The sequence below is a fragment of the Zalophus californianus genome, chromosome 11, assembly GCF_009762305.2.
Source record: "Zalophus californianus isolate mZalCal1 chromosome 11, mZalCal1.pri.v2, whole genome shotgun sequence".
NCBI lineage: Eukaryota > Metazoa > Chordata > Mammalia > Carnivora > Otariidae > Zalophus > Zalophus californianus.
The window spans coordinates 85476746-85491887 of NC_045605.1; the positions used below are offsets into that span (position 1 = coordinate 85476746).

Consider the following 15142-nt stretch of genomic DNA (forward strand, 5'->3'; position numbering starts at 1 on the left):
TTTGGCATCGTTTTTCTTGGGCATCTGTTACAAATGCCAAAATCTGTCTCTCTTTGTGTGAATGATGTTTGGAACTGATAGACTGATTTTTGAATATGCTCTACCACACCACTAGGCAGGAAATACCATACTAGTCTTCATTTCACCTTAGTGAAAAGAAAAACACCTGTTTAACCAACTTTAGTGTATCTTTTGTATAAAATGAAATAGGATTGTTTTGGTAAAGATCATTAAAGATTTATGGAACAGTTAAATTTACTTATCTCAACAAATCATACTTGTTTTAACAATAACTCGTTGGTGGGGCACCTGGGTGGCTTAGTCGTTAAGCGTCTGCCTTCAGATCAGGTCGTGATCCCAGGGTCCTGGGATCAAGCCCCGCATCACGCTCCCTGCTCAGCATGAAGCCTACTTCTCCCTCTACCACTCCCCCTGCTTGTGTTCCTTCTCTCACTGTGTCTCTGACAAATAAATAAAATCTTTTTAAAAAACAAACAATAATTTATTGGTACAAAGTACCAATTGCACTTCCTTTACACTAATTATCAGTTAAAGGCCCTGCCTGAAACATAATTTTATTCCTTTGATTCATGTTAATGAGGGGCTCAGTTTTATAGCTGGGGGCCAGGGTTAAGGGAACCAAAAAAGCTTAATGAGACTTTGAATGAGTTGTAGCTGTGTGAAGCCACATCTAGGCCCATGAAGGGGGGCAGGGGGCTACAAGTTATTGGAGCCCAGAAGGAGCTATAGTCGTAGATGGATGCAGCTTGGCTGGAATCATGGTTGTGATGGAGAGATTGGACAAATAATACTCAGACTCCTCTCTTCTGCCTTCTGATGTTCTACAGAACCCACTTCTAATGGCCCTAAAGAGCCTACATGATACAGTGAATAGGAGTTACCTGTGCTCATTTACAAATGAGCAAATGAAGTCTCAAGCTATACATTGCCCATTTCCTTAGAGATAGTGAATCTAAGCCAGATTTTTCCAGCTCTTTTTTTTAATTAACAGCTTTTTTGAGATTTAATTTACGCACCATAAAATTCTCCTATATTGTGTACAGTGATTTTTAGTATATTTACATCATCACAGTCTAATCTTCCAACCTTTTCATTACCCCAAAAAGAAACCTTGTGCCCATTTATAATCACTCCTCATTCTCACCTCTAGCCCTAGGCATTAGTCCATTTTCTGTGTCTTTAGATTTGCCTTTTCTGGGCATTTCATATAAATGGAATAATAAAATACATGTTCTTTTGTGTCTGGATTTTGTGACTAAGCATAATATTTTAGAGATTCATCCATGTTGTAACATGTATCAGTACTATAAGTACTTAATAGCAGAATAATATTCCATTGCATAGATGTAGCTCATTTTGTTTATCCATTCACTAGTTGATTTATATTTGGTTGTTTTCAGTTTTTGGCTTTTGCAAATAATGCTGCAGTGAACATTTGCATAAAAATATTTGAACATATGTTTCATTTTCCTTGGGTAGATACCTCTTAATGGAATTGTTGGGTCTTTATGGTAATTCTGTGTTTAACGTTTTGAAGAACTACTAAATTGTTTTCCAAAGTGACTGCACCATTTACATTCCCACCAGCAACATATGAGGGTTCTAGTTTCTCCACATCCTTGTCTACTCTCTCCGCACACGTTCTCTCTTTCAAAGAAAAAGACATAAGCTGAGATCAAGAGTCAGATGCCTAACTGACTGAGCCACCCAGGGGCTGATTATTCTTATACTTCAGGTTTTTTTTCTTAATTCTCAGACTATGATTAGCTAAAATAAAATACTTGACATTTAGGTATGAGTGGGACAGCCATGGTAGAGTTCCACAAAGAAAGTTAATTACATGAACTCCATGTGATTTATCTCTGTACTCAATTTTGAAGACATATTTTATACTAAAGAATAAATACAGTATGATCGATTAAGTAAAAATATTAAGCTTGACTCAGAATATGAGTTAATACAAAGAGCATTAGGTTTCATAAATAGAAAAATGAAGACTCTACAAGATTACGTGTTTTGCTGAAAGTCTTCTAGTGTTGTTTGCAGAATCAGGACTGAAATTGGGGCCTCCTAACTTCCAATCCAGGGTTTTTATCTTTCTCAACTATGAAAAGTTTAAAACCATATTTTCAAAGCTTAAAGAGAATTTTGTTCTTATTATACCAGAATATCTATATCTTCAGTGGCCAAATTCTTTTAACACTGAGAAGAGAGTAATAGGGCTACTTAAGGTGGGGTACCTGGGTGGTACAATCCGTTGAGTGTCTGACTCATGGTTTGGCTCAGGTCGTGATCTCAGGGTCATGTGATCGAGCCCTGTGTTGGGCTCCATGCTCAGTGCAGAGTTTGCTTGAGACTCTCTCCCCTTCTCCCTCTGCCCTTCCCTGCCTTGCTCTCTCTCTCTAAAATAAATAAATAAATCTTTAACAACTAAATAGGACTGCATAAGGCAAAATCATTCATTCAGTGCTTAAGTAATTTATTACTTGTGTGCAAGTCCTGGCTTGTTTCCCTGGGATTTAACATATTTCATGGAACTTTTGCTAATTGATTTTAAAACTTGGAATGTGTTTCTTAATTACTATGGACATAAGAGTATGCTACCCAAGGAGTAGATTTGTATGTATGACTATCAGGATATAAACCATAAGATAGCTTATTCTCAGTAACACATTCAAAAACTTTTTTTTCTTATGATCATATATCATCACTGCACAAACTGTCATTTAGATGAGATTTTTTGTCTCCAGTTTCTCATCTGCTTTACGACTTAATTTTCTTGCTAAACATATTAAATTAAAATTAAGAAGTATAGGGGCATGTGGGTGGCTTAGTCAGTTAAGCATCTGACTCTTGATTTTGGCTCAGGTCATGATCCCAGGGTTGTGAGAAGGAGGCTTGGCACTGGGCGTGGAGCCTACTTGGGATTCTTTCTCCCTCTGCCTCTTCCCCCCCGCCAACCATCTCTCTCCCCCTCTCAAAAATATAAATAAAAAAATTAAGAAGCTAAGGGAAAAAATGTTCATATTTAAGATAGAGGGTAGTAACTGAATAATCTTTTGGTTCATTTTAATTTTTAGGAAAATAACAGTTTTTAATTTGGCATTTAAGTGACAGCAACTGAAGGAAGGTGATACTACCCCCTGCAAAATTCTGATCCTTCTTATCTTCAACACTGAAACTCCCCTACTTTGAGTGTGTGGAGAGGGGATAGAAGATTGAAGTTTCATGCTAGGCTAGGAATATGAAGATTGAAACAATAGTGATTCTTATCTCTTGGCTCCTTCCTCTTCTCTAGGCCTTAGCTCCTGTAATTTTTGGAGTATGTATGTATAGTATAAGTTCTCTCTTTCTCCCTACCACCCATCCAGGCCTGGGGGGCTAGGAAGGACTCTAGCAGATTACGTCCTATATTAAATAAATGAACATTTATTCAAAGATCTTACATTGGCTCAAATATGAGAATTTGTTGACCATGTTTTGAGATGTTTTTTTTTTCCAGGATGATCTTTTTTTTTTAAACTTGTCTTTTGTGGGACTCCTGGCTGGTTGAGTCAGTAGAGCATGTGACTCTTGATCTCGGAGTCATGAATTCAAGCCCCACATTGGGCATAGAGATTACTTAAAAATCTCAAAAAAAAAAAATCTTTTAAAAACTTAAAAAATCTGGCTTTTGTTTAAAGAAATAAACAATGTCATGGCGCCTGGCTGGCTCAGTTGGCAGAGCATGTGACTTTTATTATTTTTAAGATTATTTATTCATTTTTTTAGAGAGATATAGTGTGAACATGAGTGGGGGAGGGCCAGAGGGAGAGAATTCACAAGCAGATTCCCTGCCAAGGTGCAGAGCCCACTACTGGGCTCAATCCCTGGACCCTGAGATCATGACCTGAGCTGAAATCAAGACTTGGATGCTCAACTGACTGAGCCACTCAGGTACCCTGAGCATGTGACTCTTAATCTTGGGGTCATGAGTTCTAGCCCCACGTTGGGTATAGAGATTAGTATTGGGGAAAAAAAAAACATAATCCAAAACCATAAAGTAAACTTTTTAAAAAATTTTAAAAATAATGTCAACAAACCAGTGACTATCAGATTTTTATAAGGCTTAAAATCTTCCAGGTTTTGCCATTAGGTGCTCTTCTAATTGGCTTCTCTGTCCCCTTGACATGCCATTGTTGTTTTTATTTATTTATTTATTTATTTACCCCTTAACATGCCCTTGTAAATGTAGGGGTTTTCCCCCATCTTTCCTTTTTTTTCCTGAGCACTTTCTTACTTTCTGGTATTATAAGATGCTCCAGATTCATATCTTTTGTATTTCCTGCCCCAGTACTAGAATGACCCACCCATTTCTTCAAGGAACATTGGTTCCTTTTTCTTGAAGTGTATGGTATTAGGAACCATTATCTGGGTAAGAAGTATGCTCTTTGCAACCAGGGAGTCTTCATTTCTAGGCTCCGTCAGCTGACAGGACAAGGAAATAGATGTGTGTAGATTGTTTTATTTTTTAATTTTTTAAAAAGATTTTATTTGAGAGAGAGAGCACACAAACGGGGGGGAGGGGCAGAGGGAGAGGGAGAGGTAGATTACCTGCTGAGCAGGGAGCCCCAACACCGGGCTCAATCCCAGGACCCCAGGATCACAGCCTGAGCCAAAGGTAAATGCTTAACCAACTGAGCCAAACAGGCACCCCTAGATTGTTTTAATATAAAGCATGATTGCTATGATAATTTGAAAAGCAGATAAAATGGTAATATTTTGAAAATAACAGCTGGCTATTTAGTTGTTTATTATTAAAGAATTTCAAATTATACTCAAAATGAGTAGCAAAAGAATAAAGTTAGACTCCTACCTTACGCTATGTACAAAAATTAATTCAAAATGGGGTTATCTGGGTGGCTCAGTCAATTAAACATCCAACTGTTGATTTCACTCAGGTCATGATCTCAGGGTCATGGTATGGAGCCCTGCATTGGCTCCCCATTCAGCAGGGGTCTGCTTGAGGATTCTCTCCTGCTATCCCTTGCATGTTCTCTCTCTCTCAAATCCTAAAGATTTTATTTATTTATTTGATAGAGCACAAGCAGGGAATGGCAGGCAGAGGGAGAGGGAGAAGCAGGCTCCCCACTGAGCAAGGAGCCTGATGCGGGGCTCAATCCCAGGACCCTGGGATCATGACCTGAGTCGAAGATAGATTCTTAACCAACTGAGCCACCCAGGCGCCCCCACAAATAAATCTTTAAAAAAGAAAAAAGATGTTCAACATCGTTAGGTAAATGCAAATCAAAGCCACAATGAGGTACCATTTCATGCCTACTAGGATGGCTATTATAATAACAACACAGGCTGTAAGAAGTATCAGCAAAGATGTTGAGAAATTGTAATCCTTAACCATTGCTGGTGGGAATGTAAAGTGGTACAGCCATTTTGGTTGGCCATTCTTCAAAATGTTGAACATGTTTGAGTTGTCATATGATTAAAAAATTCCACTCCTAGGTATATACCCAAGAGGAAACACATCCACACAAAAACTTGTTCACGATTGTTCATAGCAGCATAATTCATAATAGCCAAATAGTGGAAACAACCCAAATGTCCATCAACTTATAAATGGCTAAACAAAATGTATATCTATACAATGGGATATTGTTCAGCCATAAAATGGAATGAAGTACTGTTATATCCATTTTGTAACATGGATGACCCTTGAAAACATTATACTAAGTGGACAAAGTCACAGAAGGCCTACATAATATGATTCCATTTTTGTGAAATGTTTTGAGTAGGCAAATACATAGAGACAAAGTAGATTAGGGATTGCCTGGGGTTGGGTGGAGGGGGATATGCAGAGTGATACTAATGGTACAGGTTTATTTTTGAGGCAATGAGAATGTTCTAAAATTAGATTATGGTTCTGGTTGCATAATTTGAATATTCTAAAAATGCACTGATTTGTACACTTTAAAAGGATCACCTTTAAGGTATGTGAATTACATATCAATAAAGCTGTAATTTTAAAAAAATTTAGAACAAAATAAGAAAAATGAGAAACTTAGGGATAAATTTAACAAAATACTTGCAAGAATTTTGCACTAAACACTACAAAAGACTGCTGAGAGAAATTAAAGACCTAAATAAATATACTCATGGATTAGAACACTCAGTACTTTTAAAATGGTAGTTTTCCCCAAATTGACGTATATATAGATTCAGTGAAATGTTTTGTAGAAATTGACAAGCTACCTCTAAAATTTGTATGAGAATACCTGGCATGGCCAAAGTAATTTTGAAGAACAAGATTGGAATTTTGTACAACCTGAATGAATCATTTATCAGGCTTTGTGTTATTGGCCTAAGAACAAACATATTGATATAGCAAAATAGTTAAGAAGAGAACCACAAATATATGGCTAGTTGATTTTTTTTTAAGAGATGCCATGGCAATTCAATAGGTAAAAACAGTTTTTTTCAATATAGAATACTGAGACAATTGCATAACCAAATTTTTAAGAAATGAATCCCAAGACTTACCTCACACCATGTACAAAAAATTAATTCCAAGTGAATCATAGACCTAAATGGGAAAAGTAATACTATAAAACTTCCAGAAGGAATCAGAAGAGAAAATCTTTGAGCTATTGGAGTAGGCAAAGATCTCTCAGCAACAACAGCAAAAATAAAATTCATAGAGGCGCCTGGTTGGCTCAGTCAGTGGAGCATGCAACTCTTGATCTTGGGGTTGTAAGTTCGAGCCCCAGGTTGGGTGTAGAGATTACTTAAACATAAAATCTTTTAAAAAAAAATGGTTCTGGGGCACCTGGTGGCTCAGTTGTTAAGCGTCTGCCTTCCGCTCAGGTCATGATCCCAGGGTCCTGGGATTGAGCCCTGCATTGGGCTCCCTGCTCCACAGGAAGCCTGCTTTTCCCTCTCCCACTCCCCTTGCTTGTGTTCCCTCTCTCGCTGTGTCTCTCGCTGTCAAATAAAGAAATGAAATCTTAAAAAAAAATTTTTTTAAATGGTTCTGTTCTGACTACATTGTTATAAGGATGAAAGCCACAGAGTGGGAGAAAATATTTGGAAAACATATCTCACCAAGGATTTGATTCTAGAATATATAGGCAAAACCTAAAACTCAATAATAAGAAAACAACCCAATAAAAAATATGCAAAAGATTTGAGTAGATATTTTACCAAAGATTTCTGCATGATAGACAAGCAAATGTTGCTCCTCATTCGTAGTTATTAAGGAAATACAGATTAATACCACAGTGGAGGGGCGCCTGGGTGGCTCAGTCATTGTCTGCCTTCGGCTCAGGTCATGATCCCTGGGATCGAGCCCCGCATCAGGCTCCCTGCTCAGTGGGAAGCCTGCTTCTCCCTCTCCCACTCTGCCTACTTGTGTTCCCTCTCGCTGTCTCTCTCTGTCAAATAAATAAATAAAATCTTTAAAAATAAATAAATAAAACCACAGTGAAGGAGGCGCGTGGGTGGCACAGTCAGCTAAGCGGCTGACTCTTGTTTTTGGCTCAGGTCATGATCTCAGGGTTGTGAGATTGAGCCCCACATGGGGCCCTGCATTCAGCATGGAGTCTGCTTAGGACTCTCTCCCTCTCTCTCTGTCCCTCCCCACTCAAATAAGTGTTAAAAAAAAAAAAAACCACAATGACGTACCATTGCACACCAATTAGAATGGTTAAAATTTTTAAACAGAAAAGAAACAACTTACAAATTGATAATACTTAGTGCCAGTGAGGATGCAGAGTCAGACCACATACATTACTGGAGGAATGCAGAAAGGATAGCCACTTTGGAAAATAGGCAGTTTCTCTAAAGTTCAACATTACCATGTATCTAAGCCATCCCCCCCCAGGTATTTAGTCAAGTGAAATGAAACCTTATTTTCACACAGAAACTTATGCATAGGTTTATGGCACCTTTATTCAGAATTGCTAAAAACAGGAAAGAACCCAAAGGTCCTTAAACTGTTAATGGGTTTCAAAAAAGCACTAACCTCTGATGCGTCCATATAACAGGATGCTGCTCAGCTATAAAATGTAGTGAATTACTGATAAAATAAAAACATCCATGAATCTCAAAGACATTAAGCTAATTGAAAGTAGCCAGACACAAAAGGCTACATATTAAATGATACTATTCATTCCACATTTTGGAAAAGACAAAACTATAAGGACAGAGAACAGATCCTTGGGAGATGGTGGGAGGAGTTCACTGCCGAGGGGCAGGGGGAATCTTGTGTAAGGATGGGACTGTTCTCTCCCTTAGTTTTTGCAGTATTTATGTACTTGTCCAAACTCACTGACCTGTACACTGGAAGGGGTGAATTTTATTGTATGCAAATTATACCTTAATTTTTGAAGTTTAAAAAATGAATCTTTACCCTTATCTCAAAAAATTTATAGATCTGGGGCGCCTGGGTGGCTCAGTCGTTAAGCGTCTGCCTTCGGCTCAGGTCATGATCCCGAGGTCCTGCGATCGAGCCCCGCATCCGGCTCCCTGCTCCGCAGGAAGCCTGCTTCCTCCCTCTCCCACTCCCCCTGCTTGTGTTCCCTCTCTCGCTGTGTCTCTCTCTGTCAAATAAATAAATAAAATCTAAAAATATATATATAGAGAGAGAGTTCTAAACATAAACGTTAAAACTTGAAGAAAATGTAGGTGAATATATTAGTGACACTATAAGTACTGACTTTATAAAAAAATATAATCAGGTTAATCAAAAATTAAAATCTTGTTAGTCAAACTCAGAAGCAGAGAGTGGGATGGTGGTTGCCAGAGCCTAGGGGAAGGGGGAAATGAGGAGTTGTTCAAAGGATATAAAGTTTCAGTTATTCAAGATGAATAAGATCGGGAGATCTGCTGTAGGACATAGTGCAGGTATCACGTGCTTTGTTAAATGGAGAGATTTCATGTTAAATGCTCTTATTACCACAATAAAACTAACTGATGAAAGCTTTTTATTTAAAGACACTAAAAAATAAAAAGGCAAGTCATTAGATTGGAAGAAAACATTCACAGTACATATATCTGACAAAAATGTGAATCCAGAATATAAGAAAAACTCTTAAAACCCAATAGGAGAGCTAACTAAACCCGCTTTTTTTAAAGGCAAAAAAATGGAATAAACTTGACAAGAGGAGCTGAAAAAATAGCCTGTCAGCCTATAAAAACATGCAAATTAAACCATGAAATACTACTACACCTACCTAGGATGGCTAAAATTAAAAAAACTGATGGGGTGCCTGGGTGGTGCAGTCGATTAAGTGGCTGACTCTTGGTTTTGGCTCAGATCATGATCTCGGTTGTGGGATTGAGCCCTGCGTCGGACTCCACGCTGAGCACACAGTCAGCTTGAGACTCTCCCCCTCTCTCAGCCCTTCCCACTCATACTCTCTCTCTTTCTAAAACAAATAAATCTTTTTTAAAAAGGAAGACTGAAAACATCATGTCATGACAAGAATGTAAAACAAAAATGGAATGTTGATTCATTACTGATGGTAATGTAAAATGGTACATGCACCTATTTTATGACCCTGTAATTCCACTCCTAGATATTTAACTTAAGAGAAATGAAAACATATGTCCATGAAAGACTTGTATACAAATGTTCCTAGCAGGGAATATAGTCAATAATATTGTAATAACGTATGGTGACAGATGGTAACTACATGTGTCATGGTAAGCATTTCATAATGTATATAATTGTTGAATCACTGTGTTGTACACCTGAAACTAATATTATATGTCAACTATACTTCAATTTTTTTAAGTCTACAGTAATATATTTTTGAAGTGTAAGATATATGCACTTTTGAAAAATATGAAAATATAAGTATATATATCATGTACATGAGAGGGAGAAAAGGGGGGAAAGCTCATTTTTATTTTATAGAAGACGACTACCTTTTAAATGTTAAAAGAATGATGTAATTAGAAAGCTACCAATTCCAGTCTCCAGTGTGATAATTGAATTAAAGATCATTAGTGGATGATGTCTGAAACCTTTGGCTGTTGGGCATAAGATATTTACAGTCTTAAAGTAACACCTCACAATTGCATTTCAAAGGAGAAAAAGTAACTACATGGAGAGATCTGACACATGTACCTTAACCACTTCAAGTTTGGCATCACCAATAATGAGACAGACAGACATGTGCATCCTCATGTGATGCAATAAGAAGTACAAAATATCACTTAACGTACTTCTCATGAGGAATCAATCAGACAGAGCCAGAATTTGGGATAGTCTACATTCAACCGACTTGGATTCCTCAACAACAACGTCTGTGCCATGAAATCAAGACAAAAGGGATCTGAGATTAGAGGCACTGTTCTCAATTTAAAGAGACATAACCAAGTGGAATTCTGGGCTTGATTGGATTCTACATAGAAAGAGCCTTAAGGGGCGCCTGGGTAGCTCAGTCGTTAAGCATCTGCCTTCGGCTCAGGTCATGATCCCAGGGTCCTGGGATTGAGCCCTGCATTGGGCTCCCTGCTCAGCAGGAAGCCTGCTTCTCCTTCTCCCACTCCCCCTGCTTGTGTTCCCTCTCTCGCTGTGTCTCTCTCTGTCAAATAATAAATAAAATCTTAAAAAAAAGAAAGAGCTTTAAAAATCCCAAACATTTTGGCAACAATTGGGAAATTGGAATATGACCTCTATTACATACTATTACTGACTTAAGGTTAAATTTATTCAAGCCTAATAATAATTGGCTGTATAGAAGAATGCCTGATTCCTAGGAGATACAGCTGAAGTATTTTAAAGATGTAGTGTCGTGTCTGCAAGTTATTTTCAAGTGGTTTAATAAAAGAAGTGTGTGTGTGTTTATATCTGTGTATAAAGAAAAATAAAACAAAGGTAAAATGTTAACAATGATTGAGTCTTAAGTAACGGGTATAAGTTTTTCATTGGACTATTTCAATTTTTCTGTGGGTTTAAAATATTCAAAGTAAAAAATAAATAAATAAAATATTCAAAGTAAAAATCAAGAGGAGAAAAAATATGTTGTTCTGAATTACTCTCAAAATGTCCAAACTTGAAATTTTCTAGGTGAGTTATTTTAATTATCAATTAATATGAGTTATCTGATATTCCATAGAATGTTAGAATTAGAGGGACTTAAGAGATTATCTTGTCTAGTCCTTCCTTCACACAGATGAGAAATTTAGTCTGACATTAATTAAGTCCCTTACTGAAATCACACTGTAAGCCAGAGGTAGAACTCGGACAATGAACTCAGCTGTCCCGTTTTTCAGGATATTGCTCTTCCTACTGTACCTTGTCGCTTCTCTCCCAGTAAAAGGAAGTCAAGTTGAATTAAGGAAAATACTATGCATCATAATTTTTCTTCCTAGTATATCGTCAGTATATTTTCCCCATGTTGACAGTGTTGTCAGACTGTGTTTGATCTATTGATGTGTAGGTCAGGAATTTAGTCAAAGACTTCTGCCACTTTTGATAATTGCTCTCCGAGAGATGTTTTGATCCTGTTGTTTGAGCTATGTGTTTTTGGTCACTTATTTTTTATTATCCTTTAGTTTAAGCTATGAAGAAGGACATCCCTCACACTCTGAAACAGATCTCCTTCAGAGACAGACTTTTGCAGCCTCTCATCAGCTTCCTGGATACGCTACCACACCTCAGGCAACTGGTAAAAATGCTCTTGTAAAACGAATCTGGCTACATTTAGTGATTAAGAAGAAAAATCAGTTTTTCATATATTGGGCTATGAATGTGGGCAGGACATAATGGAGCCGTGGGAAAAGTGAAAATGAAAATGAAATCAAAAGCTTTGTCCTTTACTGATAGAGGATATCTATCCTCTAGGAGATCTTTTTTCATAGATCTTTGGGGATTTTAAATTATAACTATACTTAGTCAAACTAATATTTGTTTGCTATTTCAAAACAGTTTAGGGTTATAGAGCTTTTGGCCTCAAATTTCAGAGATTCCTTTTTAAAATAACAGAAATAACAATTTTATATTAATACATATTTTTACTTTATGATCTATTTTATCTTCAAATGTAGGTCTTTCTGGAATATTTGATACTAGTGTGAACAGCGCCAGCACTAACACTAAAGAATCTTCAGTGATGAACTTTCTGTCTGCTGTTGAATCCCGAACTGCTCAGGCTGCTTCTTCAGGAACTACTCTTTTACCACAATTCAGGGCTCCATCCTGGCAAACAGGTGATTCTTTGTTTTCAGAATTTTAAGTCCAGACAAAATACTGATAAAAATACACTTTTTATGGCATTGTCATTATGTAGTGTGGCTGAGAATAATTAACTGACTTTTCAGTGAACTTTAAAACCTGGAATTTTTCCATAATTTTACATTGGACAGAATTCAAATTTATCACTCTGGTGAAAACTAACAAGTTGAAGAAGGTAATTATTAAATATAAACCCTAGATATAAAGTTCTTATCTGGCAATTTAAGTTAAGGTTACTTGTCTACTTAATAGAAGCAAACATTCAGTTTCTTTTATTTTTCCATTTCAGCTTTATTGAGATCTAATTGACATATAAAACTGTCAGATGTTTAAAGCGTGCATTGTGGTGATTTGCTGTGCATTACCTTGTGAAAATTCCCCCTCCATCTGGTTAATCCATCACCTCCATATTTATCTTTTTTTTTTTTTTTTTTTGGTGAACAATTAAATTCATTTAACTTTGTGACTTAGGCTGAGTAGGTAGTATAGTAAAAAACAATCTTGGGGGGCACCTGAATGGCTCAGTCGGTTAAGCGACTGCCTTCAGCTCAGGTCATGATCCCAGGGTCCTGGGATCGAGCCCCATGTCCGGCTCCCTGCTCAGCAGAGAGCCTGCTTCTCCCTCTCCTTCTGCCTGCCACTCTGCCTACTTGTGCTCTCTATCTCTCTGTCAAATAAATAAATAAAATCTTTAAAAAAAAAAAATCTTGGGACTGATTTCATCATTAGAGTTATGTTAACATTATCCAGAATTGAACAGGATTACATCACTGTTTAGTAAAGGCCATTATAGGCTGATACTGTTGTATTTTTCTTATTTATATATACATTCCATTTTTCAACTATTTCTCCCCCAAAGTTATTTGTATATATTTTTACCTTTTTCAGGGTGACAGGAAATTAGGTGTTTTTTTAAGGTTTTATTTTAAAGAATAAGAAATGTCATAGCATATTTGAGGAGATATTTTAAAGTAGTAACGGTAGGAAATAGTATTTTATCATTCTGCTCTAAATTCCATTACATGGATTTACATTACATGAATTAATTCCATTAATAGAGCTTTTCAATATGCTCCAAGGAAATAATTAATGTTTTAGTGTGACATAAAAGAGAATATTATGGGGCGCCTGGGTGGCTCAGTCGTTAAGTGTCTGCCTTCGGCTCAGGTCATGATCCCAGGGTCCTGGGATTGAGCCCCGCATCGGGCTCCCCGCTCCGCGGGAAGCCTGCTTCTCCCTCTCCCACTCCCCCTGCTTGTGTTCCCTCTCTCACTGTGTCTCTCTCTGTCAAAAAATAAATTAAAAAATCTTTAAAAAAAAAATGAGAATATTATAAAACAAAGTAGTTTCACTTTTTGCTTCCTGGAATAATTGTACATTATATATATTTAGATTTTTTTTTAAGATTTTATTTATTTATTTGACAAAAATAAATAGCGAGAGAGGGAACACAGGCAGGGGGAGTGGGAGAGGGAGAAGCAGGCTTCCTGCGGAGCAGGGAGCCCAATGTGGGGCTCAATCCCAGCACCCTGGGACCGTGACCTGAGCCGAAGGCAGACTCTTAATGACTGAGCCACCCAGGTGCCCCTTAGATTTTCTGTTCCAGTTTCTATGATTGTATTATTTTAAACATAAATTTTAAGTGTTATTCATTCTTTTCAGTGCAACTATATTATTTTCTGTCTTCATAGTATTAATACTTTTTTGACATTTAATGGGAAGAAGTGAGAGAAGGTTTTTGAAAGGGCCAGAGAATCTTTTTTCCCCTATTTTCTAAATAAAAAAATTATTTTTTAATTTAAAGTTTTTTTTACTTTATTTGACAGAGAAAGATACAGCAAGAGAGGGAACACAACCAGGGGGAGTGGGAGAGGGAGAACAGGGAGCCCAATGTGGGACTCGATCCCAGGACCCTGGGATCATGACCTGAGCCGAAGGCAGACACTTAACAACTGAGTCATCCTGGTGCCCTAACTAAAAAAATTTTAATGGCAGTTCACTAAAAAACATGTAAACAGTAACAAGGTCTACAAAAGGGAAAGTGATAGTTCCTTACTACAGTCCGTCCCACTTTTGTTTTTTTGTGTTTTTTATAAATTTTATTTATTTGAGAGAGAGAATGAGAGAGAGAGCACAAGAAGGGAGAGTGAGAAGCAGACTCCCCGCTGAGCAGGGAGCCCGATACGTGACTCGATCCTGGGACTCCAGGATCATGACCTGAGCCGAAGGCAGTCGCTTAACCAACTGAGCCACCTGGGTGCCCTACAGTCCTACTTTTGTAGAGAAGAGTTAACAGTTTGATATTTACTCTTTTTTGATATCTTTGTATATCAAAACATATATCCACTTAGTCAGTGTTTATAACAATAGTATTAATCAGTTATGCCATAATTATTTGATCAATCCTGTGTTGATGGACATATGGGTTGTTTCTACTTATTAGCACACACAATAACTATAAAGAGTATCTTGTACAAATATCTTTTTGTCCACTTATTTCCATAAAATAAATTTCTAGAAGTAGAACTTTTAGATCATAAGAGTATATGTTAACTTTTGCTATATGTGGCTAGAATGCTTTCCTGACATGGTAATAAATCTCCTTGACAATACTAATTTCTGATCAGCCTTTTAGGATAAGCATACGTCTATTATCTTGGGAATTTGTTCATAGGAAGCCAAAAGTTGAAATCCAAGATATTTTTAAGTGTGTATATATATATACACACACATATATAAGTATGTATTTTAAGGTGTTTTTTTTTTAAAGACTTTATTTGAGAGAGCGAGAATGAGAGAGAGAGAGAGAGAGCACATGAGAGGGGGGAGAGTCAGAGGGAGAAGCAGACTCCCCGCCGAGCAGGGAGCCCAATGCGGGACTCAATC

The 15142-nt window shown here is 37.2% G+C and overlaps 1 protein-coding gene across 4 annotated transcripts in view; it reads left to right on the forward strand.

Annotated features, from left to right (window-relative positions):
- QSER1 (glutamine and serine rich 1) overlaps positions 1-15142 on the forward strand; it is a 79830-nt gene that overhangs the window by 22121 nt on the left and 42567 nt on the right. For all 4 annotated transcript variants that reach the window (XM_027579265.1, XM_027579268.2, XM_027579269.2 and 1 more), the window contains 2 exons: positions 11578-11690; positions 12070-12231. In XM_027579265.1, the coding sequence (XP_027435066.1) occupies positions 11578-11690; positions 12070-12231 (275 nt within the window). The remainder of the gene's footprint in view (positions 1-11577; positions 11691-12069; positions 12232-15142) is intronic.